At 36.5% G+C, this 15,318-nt stretch overlaps 1 protein-coding gene across 2 annotated transcripts in view; it reads right to left on the bottom strand.

Annotated features, from left to right (window-relative positions):
- The window catches only part of LOC126458091 (choline transporter-like protein 4), a 254,992-nt gene that overhangs the window by 43,445 nt on the left and 196,229 nt on the right, over positions 1 to 15,318 (bottom strand). For both annotated transcript variants that reach the window (XM_050094914.1, XM_050094922.1), the window contains exons 8-9: positions 14,605 to 14,770; positions 14,263 to 14,519 (exon numbers count right to left, since the gene is read on the bottom strand). In XM_050094914.1, coding sequence (XP_049950871.1) covers positions 14,263 to 14,519; positions 14,605 to 14,770 — 423 coding nt within the window. The remainder of the gene's footprint in view (positions 1 to 14,262; positions 14,520 to 14,604; positions 14,771 to 15,318) is intronic.

Below are 15,318 nucleotides of genomic sequence, written 5' to 3'. Positions count from 1 at the left end.
TATGATATGAGAAGTATGCACTGATGGAAGTTGAGCTTTAATAGAACATTGGGAATTAAAGATGCTGAATGGAATTTTATAGCAGGTTGCCAACAGACATCGGGCATGAAATTGGAAATCCTCAAAAATTCAAAACTAAAGTAACAGAACACCTTATTAACCACTCCTACTGTAAATTAACACAATATGTAAATTATGCTTAAACTACTTTTCAAATGAAACTGATTTGTAACTCTACCAGTGCATAAGTGGCTAATAGTGTTCTGCGTAAATACTTACTCAAAGTAGTAATAAAAGTGTCAGCTGAGCAATGTAATAGGAGGAGCAGTTTCCTCCCTTCTTTCCCTTCAAAGTATCTGCTTTTCACTTTAAATACACATTAAAAGTAATTCAGAAGCCATTCCCATGAATGTCAGTGTGATTAGATTAGTCCAAGTTACAGTCTGTGGTTAGTACACATTACAGAAGTTGCCTGTGTTGGTGCTTGTGTCTGTTGATGTATAACTTGACCCATTCCATGTTCTTGAAGGATTTATTCATGACAGTGTTTGAACATGGTGTATGAATGAATATAGGAACAGAAATTATATGACCATATTCACAATCTGCACCAATGGAATAAAACTGAACTCGGAGTGGCAAAACATATAAAAGGGACTCATACAAAGCTTGGTTCTGGATGCCCTCCTGTTCTCAACCAGTAGAAACTACTTTCTAAACAGTATAAAGGAATGTTAATGAATTATATGTTTCCAGATGAATCAAGCATATTAATCCAGGGCTGAAAGTAACCAATGCTAAACATGTTTATGGTGTTAGCAGAACAGGTTTGCAATAAGCTCTCCTTAGTCAGTTTAAGCCATGAAACTTCACAACAGATTAGAACTGTATGGCAGACCATTACTTGAAACTATACTGTTCTTTTCATGGTTTCATGAGCCACAATGTCATCAAATCTACACAGGCATGAACTGGCAACCTTCCTTTATAGCTTTGATTCTGTCAATGCTGGTAACTAAAGCAGCAAGACTCAAACTGTACCCAGGAAAGAGTATGCTTGAAAACATGAGTAAGAAAAACTATCCCCACATAATGCACTTGAATATAAATGGCCTACGTGCTGATTTTCCAAACAAAACTCACAGAGTTGATGAACTACAAATTATTCTTTCCGAATTTAAAAATATCAAAGTTATTTGCCTAAATCAATAATGGCTTACATTTGATAATATCAGAATTCTTAATAAAACTGAAAATTAATAGCCAACTGTTTTTGTAGATGAGAAAAACCATGTGGAGGCTCTTGCGTACTTACTTATTCTAATATAAAATATGAAATAAGAAATTATCTTAATCATTTGAATGAAGAGTGTGTATTTGAAAGCTGCTGTATTGAGTTGAGGGATCCAAATGTCATAGTACTTTCCATTTACAGAGAACCAGAGAAAGCTACAATTGAAACTTTTCTGATGAAATTTCAGTGTCTGCTTGAAAATCTCAGTAAAGAAAAAAGGAAAAGATTGTAACAGCTGTTGACTTCAATATTAATATCACAGTTGAAAGCAATGATGTGTCCAAATTCACTGACTTAATAAATAAAAAAAATTGGCTTCAAAGTAAACTTGATGCAACCCACAGTAGGAAGTGCACAGTCAGTGATCTATATTGATAATATTGTAACAAATAATGTGTTTGAAGAAGTTTACAAGTTTTGCTTAGATTTGGGAATCTCTAATCACTCTACACTTTTCATTGAACTACCAAAAGTAAACCAAGAAATTCCATAAAACAAAAGCCATATGAAAAGCAACTTCAAAGAAAAAATCACTATATTTTGTAATAAGTTAAGAGAGGTTGATTGGCCTTACGACAGCTGTAGTGTGATAGTAACTTTGACAAATTTTTAAGTAGCTTCTTCAAATGTTTAATGAAACTTTTCCACATAGAACCGCATGTAACAGAATAACTTGTAAGCTTAAATGGACAACTCACGGTATAAAAGTTTCTAGTGCCAGGAAGAGGCAACTCTACAATGAATTGAAATGTAATAAAAACAGACATTTTGCTGAGTATATTTATTTATTATATTATTTACTATATTTAAAAAAAGTTGTGAAGGTAGCATAACAAATTGCAAATAATAAATTCATTATGCAACATAAAAGCAAGACAAAGGCAGTGTGGTCCACTGTCAAATCAGAGTCAGGTGTTAGAGTTACTAGTAATGAAATATCTATGATTAAAGTAGATGATAGCTTCATCATAAATTCAGTTGAGATATCAAAATGTTTAAATGAATTCTTCATAAATGAGGCTGACTCAGATGTTGATGTAGAAGAATATCAGAATAAAGTAAATCCCTTTGGACCCCACCAAGAAACTCTTGTACTGCATTAAAAATAAAAGGTCTGCTGGGTGTAATGGGATACCCACTAAAGTGATTAAAGCAGTGTGTGATGCAATAGCACCTCCCCTAACTAAAATAATCAACTAATCTTCTGAACAGGGATGCTTTCCTGATGTGTTGACGTATGCTGAAGTCAGATTTCTATTCAAGGAAGTGTCAAGGGAAGACATGGGAAACTATTGCCCTATTTCTGTTCCTCCACTCCTGTAAAAACTCTTAGAGAAGGTAGCTACAAACCAAGTCAAAAACTTCATTGTAAAAAATATCAGGGGAGCAAAGTTGCACGTGTCTCCTGTAATCTTACAAAGGTATTTGACTTTCTAAACCATGCCTTGGTTATCTAGGAATTAGACAAATATGGAATTAAGTGGTCACATCACACTTGCACAACAGAAAACAAAGGGTAACTATCACTTCAAACAAAGTGCATTATTATTCTAAACGGAGTGCAATATCACAAGATGTGCCTCAAACGCTCCATTTTGGGGCCAATCCTGTTCCCACTGACTTATCCATGAATATAAATTTCCTATCAGTTCTGTTTGCGGACAATACTTCTGTTTTAGTTGATAATGATGATGCATAAAAATTTTTTAGCTCCATTATAAGCACACTGGATACCCTAGAAAACTGGCTCCAGTTAAATGGGTTGAAACTAAACACTGAACAAACCTGTGCTTCAAAACCAAACATTCAAAATGTGTGGAACTTAAAATATAGTACAACATAATAACCAAGCTATGGAAGAAATTGACATAATCAAATTCCTAGGACTAAATGTAGACAAGAACTTAAGCTGGACAATACAAATTGAATTCCTATCAAATAAACTAAGTGGTTTTGCATTTTCAGTGCAAATATTAGGAAATTCTACAGACATGAATATGCAAAAAATAGAATATCAGAGTTATTTTGAATCTATCATTAGACATGGTATAATTTTCTGGGGAAGTTCAAATAGTGTTTGTTGAATATTGAAACTGAAGAAGAACATTATCAGATACATGTGAACTGCACATCAAACAGAATCTTGTTGCCCATTACTTTGGAAACTATGAATCCTATTTGTTTCCTCCATATACATTTACAAAATTATAGTCTTACTACACAGCAGACAAAAATTATTTGAAGAGAATAATTTTAATCACACATATAACATGAGAAATAAAAAGAATTTTATGCTAGCCACACATCAACTGAAAATTATATGCATGGACTCCACAGTATATAGGTATGATAATACATAATATGTCAATGTGCCAAAAACATATTTAATATGAAGCCAGAGATTCTAAAAACAAAGCTATGGCAGATTCCATGGAATGCCACTACTGGCATCAATCCACTTCCTACTAACATCTTTCTTAAAATAGCTCCATGCTATTCTTGAAAAATATTTACAACACTTTACCTTATGTAGGTTAAAATTAGCAGCTGTAGATGTTGCATCAATATTTTGAAAAAAAAACCAATGAACTGATTACTATATAATACACTTTAGATCAACGGCACATGCACTTGTCAATCATTAATTCCACTGACGAACTATTCCCGTGATTCTTACAATGAGCGTAATATAATTAAACTGACAGTTTTCTAAGTGCTGTAGTGTGGGCTGTATACATTGCACAATTCTGAAACATCATAGGTATATTCACTAATTTGCACACTCATGAACTTACTGCCACCAAGAGAGGACTATAAGTAGTCAAGATGTGGTATGCGTACAGGGAAAGGGGTTGAATGATCAAACACAAGATAACAGTGGTTCTGACATGTTTATTAGGATAAGGTCACACATTACAACATGAATTCAATATGGACTCCTTACTCAGCAACATACTGTATCTGTAACATGGCAAGGCTGACAGTTGCTTGCAGCATGTCCACTGTAATCAGAGTGATATGATGTCATATGCTGTCCTTCAGACATTCCTCCAACCAGAAATCACTTGAGTTTAGGTTGGGGGATCTGGAATGCCACACATATTGAAATTGCCTAGAGGTGATAAGGTCATTATCAGACACTTCTGGAAGCAAACTTTCACCTGGTAAGCAAAATGTGGTGTTACCACATCTTGCATGAAAATAATGGTGTGAACATAGTTGCAGTCTTGCAAAGCTGGAATCACATGCTGCACAAGGAGGTCCTTATACTGTCACTGCACAGCTAACAGGTCCACAAAGTGTCATATCCTCAAATAAAAATGGATTGAGAATGAAGGAGCTTGTGAAGCCTTATCACAAAGTCACATAAGCTGAGTCCAATGGATGTTCCTGCACATGTGGTGGAGCAGAACCCCATAGGTGACAGTTCTGTGAATTCATGAAACTCTGCAGAATGAAATGTGCTTCATCCAGCTGAAGAATGTTTACTGGCCACATGTCATCCATTTCCATGCATGCCAAAAAAACAAAGGGCAAAGTCATGGCACTGAAGCTTATCTTGCAGCTTTACTTGGTGCAAATTCTAAATCTTGTATGAATACCAGTGTAAAATGTGCCACAAAATCTTCTGAACTTTTGACCAGGGAAGAGACGATTCCTGTGACATAGAACGGGCACTGGCTGCAGAATTTAAGGCACATGCTATATAACTGGCTATAGCTACTGCAACTGCATCAACTGCCATACAAATAGGCCACCTCCCTCTCTCTGCTGCACCACCTAATTTACCTGTTTCTATAAATTTTGTGATCATATTCTTCAGTCAATTTACTGACATGAGGCCTCTTTGCAGCTGCTTCCATTGACAGTATTTCTGCAGTGCAGCACTGCTATTGCTGTTGTTCTGATAATATACCTTTACCATCAGTGCACCATCTTTCTTCTCAATAGCCATTGCATTTTGTATGCAAAACGTCAACCTTCTTAACCCTTTCCACAAACAGCCTCTTCACAAAAGAAATCAAGATGTGTCACCAGGTGACAAACAGGAAATATTTCACATTCTGACTGCTTACGGTGCCATATTTTCACCTGGTTTTGGAAAGTGGCACTACCATTTATTTTATTTTATTTTATTTTATTTTATTATTATTATTATTATTTTTAAAAAAAAGCATACTCTGTGAGTGCACTGATTAAAGAACATACCTATGATTTTTCAGCATCCTGCAATGTATACAGCCTGTACAGCAGCACTCAGAGCATTGGCAGCTCAATTATAACCATCTGGTAGATGCTGATGTGTGACGTCACTGACAGCCTAATCTGTTCTGCCATATTTTCTCACATAAGACTTTTACTGATATATATTAAAAACCAATCTGCATATCAATATTCTAACATAAATCACAGTTAAAACAGTAAGTAGAATTCTTAATTTCAAGGAATTCATCAGTCTCTGCTGATTCTATGCAGTCCTTGCAGAAGGAGAAACCTTTAAGATATTTTGATCTTGACCTGTTAAAATGTAAATTTCCTCCAAAAAATAGCAATAAATTAATAACTGATTACTTTCAATCCTTGTGGATCATCAAATGTTTTCTTCCATATTTCCTTATTCTTATCATCTTTACTTAATTTATTTCATATAACTTTTCCACAGAAACTTTACCCGCAGAACTGTAATTACTGGGCTCTTTATATCTGTTATGAAGATTAGGGAGGAGAATTGTAATTACTGCTTTTGACTCATTTTATAAGCAAGTATTTTTACTGTAACACATTATCTTCTCATCTTATCTGTGACATTAGATTAAATTAAGAAAATATATCACTGAATATAAATTGAAAAAAAAACCATGAGAAAAATATGAAAAAATAAATAAAAAATAAAACCAACTTAATAATAAAATGGTAAGTCTTTGTTCAACAAAAACTGTTTATGAGATTACTTCCAGGTGCATATCATGTTTTTCTTGGACATAAGTGTTTTATAAAAGTATCACCAGATATTCCCAACTTTCAAATGAACCTTGTACTCTGTTGACATGGTATATCAGAGATACCAACTTAAACTGCTTGGTATAGGAGGTAATTTAAATATTCTCCTTACTTGGAGCGCTTGGGAACACAAAAAGCAATGTGCAATGCACATCAGTGAAACAAATGATCCAGAAATCTTTATAAGACACTAAACTGTAGCAAGTAGCCAGGTTTGATTTACTCCATGGATGCCCCTACGACTGCATGGTTCATTATGTCTCTATTATTGCATTACTGCTGCTTGAGCTGATGATTTATTCAGTAAAGTCTAAGCAATACAGATTTTTGATTGACTGTAAAGTCTATTGCCTACACATAGTAAAGTGATTTTCAATAGAGATACAAAGGTGGCCCTGAGGATTCTTTCTGTTCCACTTGTTGTTTGCGGATCACAATTCCTATTATTCTAGCTCTTTTTGCAACAGTGATAAGAACAGGAACAAGTACATCAGCACCAAATGTACTTGCTTCAACAACTGATGTTTGGGTTGTAGCTTATCCCCAATATTAATCAATGTGCACAACAAGCAAGCTGTGAAGGCAAATAAAGAGAAATTTGGATGAGGATTAACAATCATGAAGAAGAAATAAAAGTTTTGAGCTTTGCCAGCAACATTGTAAATGTGCCAGAGATGACATAGGACTTGGCAGATCAGTTGATAAATATTGTTGTTGTTGTGGTCTTCAGTCCTGAGACTGGTTTGATGCAGCTCTCCATGCTAATCTATCCTGTGCAAGCTCCTTCATCTCCCAGTACCTACTGCAACCTACATCCTTCTGAATCTGCTTAGTGTATTCATCTCTTGGTCTCCCTCTACGATTTTTACCCTCCACACTGCCCTCCAATGCTAAATTTGTGATACCTTGATGCCTCAGGACATGTCCTACCAACCGATCCCTTCCTCTAGTCAAGTTGTGCCACAAACTTCTCTTCTCCCCAATCCTATTCAATACCTCCTCATTAGTTACGTGATCTACCCACCTAATCTTCAACATTCTTCTGTAGCACCACATTTCGAAAGCTTCTATTCTCTTCTTGTCCAAACTATTTATTGTCCATGTTTCACTTCCATACATGGCTACACTCCATACAAATACTTTCAGAAACGACTTCCAGACACTTAAATCTATACTGGATGTTAACAAATTTCTCTTCTTCAGAAACGCTTTCCTTGCCATTGCCAGTCTACATTTTATATCCTCTCTACTTCAACCATCATCAGTTATTTTGCTCCCCAAATAGCAAAACTCCTTTACTACTTTAAGTGTCTCATTTATTGATAAATAATGTCTTGAAAATGAGATGAATATCAACAAAAGTCAAACAAGAGTAATGGAATGTAGTTGAATTTAATCCAGTGATACTGTTGGAATTATGCTAGGAAATAAAGACACTAAAAGAAGTCTAAGTTTTGTTATCTGGGCAGAAAAATAAATGATGGCTGAAGTAGAGTGTATACAGGGTGTTACAAAAAGGAATGGCCAAACTTTCAGGAAACATTCCTCACACACAAATAAAGAAAAGATGTTATGTGGACATGTGTCCGGAAATGCTTAATTTCCATGTTAGAGCTCATTTTAGTTTCATCAGTATGTACTGTACTTCGTCGATTCATCGCCAGTTGGCCCAATTGAAGGAAGGTAATGTTGACTTCGGTGCTTGTGTTGACATGCGACTCATTGCTCTACAGTACTAGCATCAAGCACAGCAGTACGTAGCATCAACAGGTTAGTGTTCATCACGAACGTGGTTTTGCAGTCAGTGCAATGTTTACAAATGCGGAGTTGGCAGATGCCCATTTGATGTATGGATTAGTACGGGGCAATAGCCGTGGTGCGGTACGTTTGTATCGAGACAGATTTCCAGAACGAAGATGTCCCAACAGGAAGACGTTCGAAGCAATTGATCGGCATCTTAGGGAGCATGGAACATTCCAGCCTATGACTCGCGATTGGGGAAGACCTAGAACGTCGAGGACACCTGCAATGGATGAGGCAATTCTTTGTGCAGTTGACGATAACCCTAATGTCAGTGTCAGAGAAGTTGCTGCTGTACAAGGTAACGTTGACCACGTTACTGTATGAAGAGTGCTATGGGGGAACCAGTTGTTTCCGTACCATGTACAGCGTGTGCAGGCACTATCAGCAGCTGATTGGCCTCCACAGGTACACTTCTGCGAATGGTTCATCCAACAATGTGTCAACCCTCATTTCAGTGCAAATGTTCTCTTTACGGATGAGGCTTCATTCCAACGTGATCAAATTGTACATTTTCACAATCAACATGTGTGGGCTGACGAGAATCCGCATGCAATTGTGCAATCACGTCATCAACACAGATTTTCTGTTAACGTTTGGGCAGGCATTGTTGGTGATGTCTTGATTGGGCCCCATGTTCTTTCACCTTCGCTCAATGGAGCACGTTATCATTATTTCATACGGGATACTCTACCTGTGCAGCTAGAACATGTGCCTTTACAAGTACGACACAACATGTGGTTCATGCACGGTGGAGCTCCTGCACATTTCAGTCGAAGTGTTCGTACGCTTCTCAACAACAGATTCGATGACCGATGGATTGGTAGGGGCGGACCAATTCCATGGCCTTCACGCTCTCCTGGCCTCAACCCTCTTGACTTTCATTTATGGGGGCATTTGAAAGCTCTTGTCTACGCAACCCCGGTACCAAATGTAGAGACTCTTCGTGCTCGTATTGTGGACGGCTGTGATACAATACGCCATTCTCCAGGGCTGCATCAACGCATCAGGGATTCCATGCAACAGAGGGTGGATGCATGTATCCTCGATAATGGAGGACTTTTGAACATTTCCTGTAACAAAGTGTTTGAAGTCACGCTGGTATGTTCTGTTGCTGTGTGTTTCCATTCCATGATTAATGTGATTTGAAGAGAAGTAATAAAATGAGCTCTAACATGGAAAGTAAGCGTTTCCGGACACATGTCCACATAACATATTATCTTTCTTTGTGTGTGAGGAATGTTTCCTGAAAGTTTGGCCGTACCTTTTTGTAACACCCTGCATACATAGAATACACACTGGCAAAAGCTGGAAAAATGTTTATGAAAAATAGCAATTTGTTGACATTGACCATAAATTTAAGTATTAGGAAATCTTCCCTGAGTGCATCTGTCTGGAATGTAGCCTTGTACAAATGTGACGTGTGTATAGTAAAAGTTTAGACAGGAGGAGAATAAAAGCTTTTGAAATTTGATGCTACAGGAGGATGTTGAAACTTAGATGGGTAGACCAGACAATGAGGAGGCATCAAGGAATCATCAATTTGGTAATAGAGGGAAGTTTGGGGTAAAAATTGTAGAGAGAGACCAAGGCTTGACTACAGTAAGCATTTTCAAAGAGAAGTACATTACGTAGTTTTGTGAAGATGAAGAGGCTTTCAGAGGGCAGTATAGTGTGGAGAGAAGCATTACATCCGTCTTCAAAGTGAAGACAACAACAACATATACTTTTCGTTAAATTTAGATAGTATTTTTCATCTTATTTTTAAAGCTGGTTGTTGACATTTACTGAAATATGTAAATATACCACTGCAATTATCTATTTCTTACATTTATGTACACCTTATGAAATCTAAAATATTCCCCTTATTGCATCTGTTTTACTTTTGGTCAACAATGTTAACTTCCAATATGAGAAATCTGTCAACTAATGCACTATTAATTTAAGTAGAACTGCAGTTTCAACAATGATCCATTCAGTGTCTTGACTGGCTCAAGCACTGATGCACATAGTCAGACCATCAACACCATTCCATCATATTTCGGCCCTACTGTCATGAAACACATAATTTCTTTTGCCCCAAAGATTCTTTCAGGAGTGTAAGAGAACTTTTCCAAGATAATAAACAGAATTAAAAATTTTACATTTAGCAAAGGCCATTGTTAGACCACACTGTAGACTTTCTGATGAAATATCATAGCACGGTGTGTATTGTTTCAATTTGAGTGTCTGCCATGTAGACAGATGTTCACACTTAGGCAGGGGTGGATAGGGCTGAGCAAAAAAGAGCTCACACACAGGCAATAAACAACTACTGAAATGCAAGACAAGTATGGAAATGAGAACAAACAAATTGGTGTGCACAGCACAAAAGCATTGGTTTTTGCAGTCTGCTGGTTGGCATGCAAACTACTTTTGTTACCAATGTGACTTGCATGACTAATGGAGTTGTCAGAAGAGAACATAATGTTGATAATAAAATGAATATGGATACCATAGTGTTTGTAGGATCCAAGAGATCCACAACACAAAATGTTAAACAAGAAAAAAATGTGCTTGGCAGTATATTGCTGAAGCACTTGGAGGTCCAAGACAAAAAATTCATTATTTGGTTTCATCAGGTGGGAATGAAATTAAGAGGTATAATCTTTTGAATTTATTTTATTACAAAGGAAATGCATACATTTCCAAGAAACTGAAGGAATATAAATATGTATTAATTATATACATATGTGTTAATTATATTACATTCTCTTAGCTTACATTCAAGGTAGCTGTAATCACATCACAGATGTATCACCACAATTTTATAAGCTTCTGATGAAATAACTGAAGAAATAAAAATTGTTTTTCCCTTGATCACATTGTTTCCCTTGTTATTACATAGCAGATTTTATCACATGGACAGTATGAGAGATGGCATGTATATTTTTACATTACATTATTGTTGGCTTACACACATTATTTTCCTTATATATACTTTAATTAAATCTGAGTGGTTTCCATAGGGCACTACAGATCTAAGGAACTATATGAAATAAGACAACTACTGAAATGCAAGACAGGTATGGAAATGAGAACAAGCAAATTATTCTCTAATGCCTGTTTGCTTATGTTTGTTTTCATTTTCTCTATTGTAAACAAGTCTTTAGGCCTCAGTTGAGCATCTACAGTTAAGGATGAGGGCAGTCAACACCTTGTACACAATACTGGAAAGTGCTGTAGTACTGACAACATATACTGTAAGAGGACCAGAAAATTCAACCAAAGTAAAAGTTATTAACATTTTATCACATTTGTGGAATATGATGTTTCTTTTTATTAAAAAGTGATGAAAAAAGCCTGTGATTAGACATGGTTTGCTTATCTCCAATTTTATAAATAGATGTTACTATAGCACATTTATTTCTATTGGGAAATATGCCATAAGTCATTGATTGACAACACATATAGCTTAAGGGTAATCCTATTATAAATGTATAAGAGTTTTAATATTTTGCTGGAAACATCACCATAGTCAGCAGAATTGCTACTTTTTAGTGACAAGATAAATTTTGTAAACTACATAGGGCTGGCACTTTTGAAATAAATGTCTGTTGGTGGTGAATGCAGTGTCTGCACAACTAAATCTAATGTAGCTGTGTTTGATGTTTATTAGTGGATATTCTTGTAGTCTCATTGGACACATTGATGGGCCACTCAATACAACTATGCATACAACCAGCAAGGTCACCAGATGTGGCATCAGATCATGTGGCAAAACATCAATTGCAGTTTTAAGGGCTGCCTCAGTCCCTTGACAACAACCCGATGTTTACAGCAAGCTCTCCAGTGTACCTATTGATGACAACCCTGCACTACATGGTTTTCTCCTGGACTGTGATGTTGACTTTGTTGTTACCCATGAACAATGTTTGGCTGGCACACACAGATTTCCCTGTATGCCTGATGTGGCACTTTCTTTGTTCATCATTCAACCAACCATTTGATTTTCAGTGAATAAACTAATGGAGTAACGGTGCACAGAGACTCTGGTTCATATCCAAGTGCTTCCCAATTGAACTTACAGTGTTCTCCAGCATTTATATGTGATTTATTCAACAAAGATTCAGAGTACTATATTGATCACAAGATACACATCTACAGAAGTCTTTTGTGTATTTCCAGAAGAGACAGTAATCATTACTTTCTATGATTTGAATGTAAGTGAGATGTGCTTAATACAGTTTGTGTTGTTGAAGATGCAGGCTTTTGTAACTCATACAATGTTTGCTACCCCTTGGAAGCAATCGCTGAATTACTTGGTGGCCAATGAATTTAAACTGTCACCGCTTCTGTCAAAGTAATTTTCTGACAGCTTAATTTCAGTTTGATTTTTTAGTGATGATGCTAACCGTTTTTGCTTTATTCTTGGAATGTTCTATGTTTCTGAGCACAGTGATTCACTGTTTAAAAATTTACAGCAGTAATGAGTCTCAACTCTTGGCTACAGCTTTTCCTGTGAATTAGGTAGAGCTCTTTCTAGCACAAGTTACTTTAATCCCAGGAAATGTACATCCCTTACCTTTACTTCTGTTTAATTTTGACCTTTATTTAATTTAGGATTGCTGTAGGAATATGTTCAAGAGAGAGTTAAATTTTCTACGCCCACCACTTGTTTTACAAATTTCTCCCCACCATTTTTCCCATAATTTCTCTCAGTCATTATTTATGATTTTGTGATACACATCTTTCTTCTATGATCTGTGCATATTTGTTTTTTAAAGGGCAGTATTCTTAATTTCCAGGCAATAACAGTACTATCAGTTATGTAACTGGTCAAAGGGAATCTCATTTAGAGTCTCAGGTGCTTTCTACATTGAAAGCACTCATCGTTAATGGCAAAGGGAGCCTGTATGCTTTATGTGGTTGATATCACAGCTTCACAGCAGTTCTTGCTAAAATAATACACTGATTGGAAAAGTTGGCTGTAAATGAATGTCGAGAACGCGAGTACAACTGAACCAAAGGAGGCGGAAAATAACAGGAGCTTGTGAATGTAGAACATGAGAGCATTAGTGTGTAGAGTTACGCTAAAGAAGACTGCAGTAGCCTCAGTATGAAAAGCAGTACCTACAGCCTAAATGTTAACACATTGGTTAAGCTCAAAGAAAGCACAAATTTATGATTCCTGTTCAGTCAAGGTTTTAATTTAAGAATGCAATGAGGAGGAAAAGAATTAGAATGACAATGACAACGATACAAAAAAATAAAAATGGAAAAAGAGGAAGGTGTATGAAGGGATACGGCACATGCAGTTATAATAATTCTGCAATTGATTTTTCAGTGCATCGAGCTGTAGGTGCCAGCCAACAACCAACCTTAGTACTTTCTTGAGCACCACATGCTCATTGTGTTGCTTATTTTGGAGGTACATGTAGAGCCTTGCCTTGCATAGCAGGTTGCATGATGGTAACACTACCCTCCCACCATTGCAATGTATCAATCACAAAGTTATTTTCATCAGCTTATATACCTGTTGAACATTAGATGGACTGATAAGGTAAAGAATGAGGAGGTTCTGGGCAGAATCAGAGAGGAAAGGAACACGTGGAAAACACTGATAAGGAGAAGGGACAGGATGATAGGATGTCTGTTAGGACATGAGTGAGTGACTTCCATGATACCAGAGGGAGCTGTAGAGGGCAGAAAGTGTAGAGGAAGACAGAGATTGGAATACATCCAGCAAATAATTGAGAACGTAGGTTGTAAGTGTTACCCTGAGATGAAGAGGTTAGCACAGGAGAGGAATTTGTGGCAGGCCGCATCAAACCAGTTAGAAGACTGATGAAAAAATAAAAATAAAAAAATATACCTGCCTGTCTCTGTCCCTGTATGCCCATAATTTGTCTGTGTTATCTCATTCATTCCTTGTTGTGTTCTGAAGCAGAACGAGTCTTTAGTGTAGATCTCATTATGTAAAATGTATTTACAAATGTTAATAGGTTCAGAGAAGCGGCTATCTTCAACATATTATATTACATTGTATTTTGGTGTCAAATTAAAACAAATGAAATTTTCAAGCATCATGATATGCACCTGATTTGTCTCTACACCATATTTGTCAATTAATTAACGGTGCTTTACTCCAAGTTCTAAAGAACAAATATGACATAATAATTACTTACCGCACTGTGCGACCAATGCTCCACAATGATGTCAAGAAAGGAACATCATCTTTTTTGAAGGTCCAGTACCAAGTTGCAAATGCACCAGCTAGTATCATTTCAGAGAAACCAGACACAAAACACATTCCCCATAAGAATCCAAAAATATTTACAACATGGAAATATGTCACATATTCTTTATACTTGAATGGTTGCTCAGTGCAGTTTCCACAGGTTGATGTAAAAGTGGAAGGGTCACAAATGTCTCCTGCATTGTACTAAAACAAAACTAGTTTTTATTAGTTTGTTTTACAGTGACACATGCTTTCATTTTGGAAAGTTCTCAAGTTTCAGACATCTTACCTCATTATTGCTACATGATATTTCAGAGCTCTTTGTAAATCTGTAGGTTGTGTCAGCACACGACAACAGAAAAAAAGTTACAATTATTGCCCATGCAATTACGATGCACTGCAGAACCCAAGAAAGTACCGGAAATGCCAATGTGCTTTTCAAACAGGCCACAGCTCTGAAAAAAAAATCATGCAACTGCCTTAAATATTTCATTCAGTTTTACTACCTGAAAATTCATGGACATAAATTACCATAATAACAGCTAAAGAGACATTATGTTTAAGATATTTAAGAAATCAAACATTACTACCAAAACAGCTGAAACATGCTTTCTCCTGCCTGCCTTCATCTGCTATTAAAATATTTCCCTGGCCACTATGATGATTACGTTTTGAGCAATAAAATGTCATATGTTGTTGTTGTGTGGTCTTCAGTCCTGAGACTGGTTTGATGCAGCTCTCCATGCTACTCTATCCTGTGCAAGCTTCTTCATCTCCCAGTAATTACTGCAACCTACATCCTTCTGAATCTGCTTAGTGTATTCATCTCTTGGTCTCCCTCTATGATTTTTACACTCCACACTGCCCTCCAATACTAAATTTGTGATCCCTCGATGCCTCAGAACATGTCCCTTCTTCTTGTCATGTTGTGCCACAAACTCCTCTTCTCCCCAATTCTATTCAATACCTCCTCATTAGTTATGTGAGCTACCCATCTAATCTT

Source organism: Schistocerca serialis, chromosome 1, assembly GCF_023864345.2.
Source record: "Schistocerca serialis cubense isolate TAMUIC-IGC-003099 chromosome 1, iqSchSeri2.2, whole genome shotgun sequence".
NCBI lineage: Eukaryota > Metazoa > Arthropoda > Insecta > Orthoptera > Acrididae > Schistocerca > Schistocerca serialis.
Note: the sequence above shows the minus strand (reverse complement) of the source record. Positions and strands in the feature narration are given on the sequence as shown.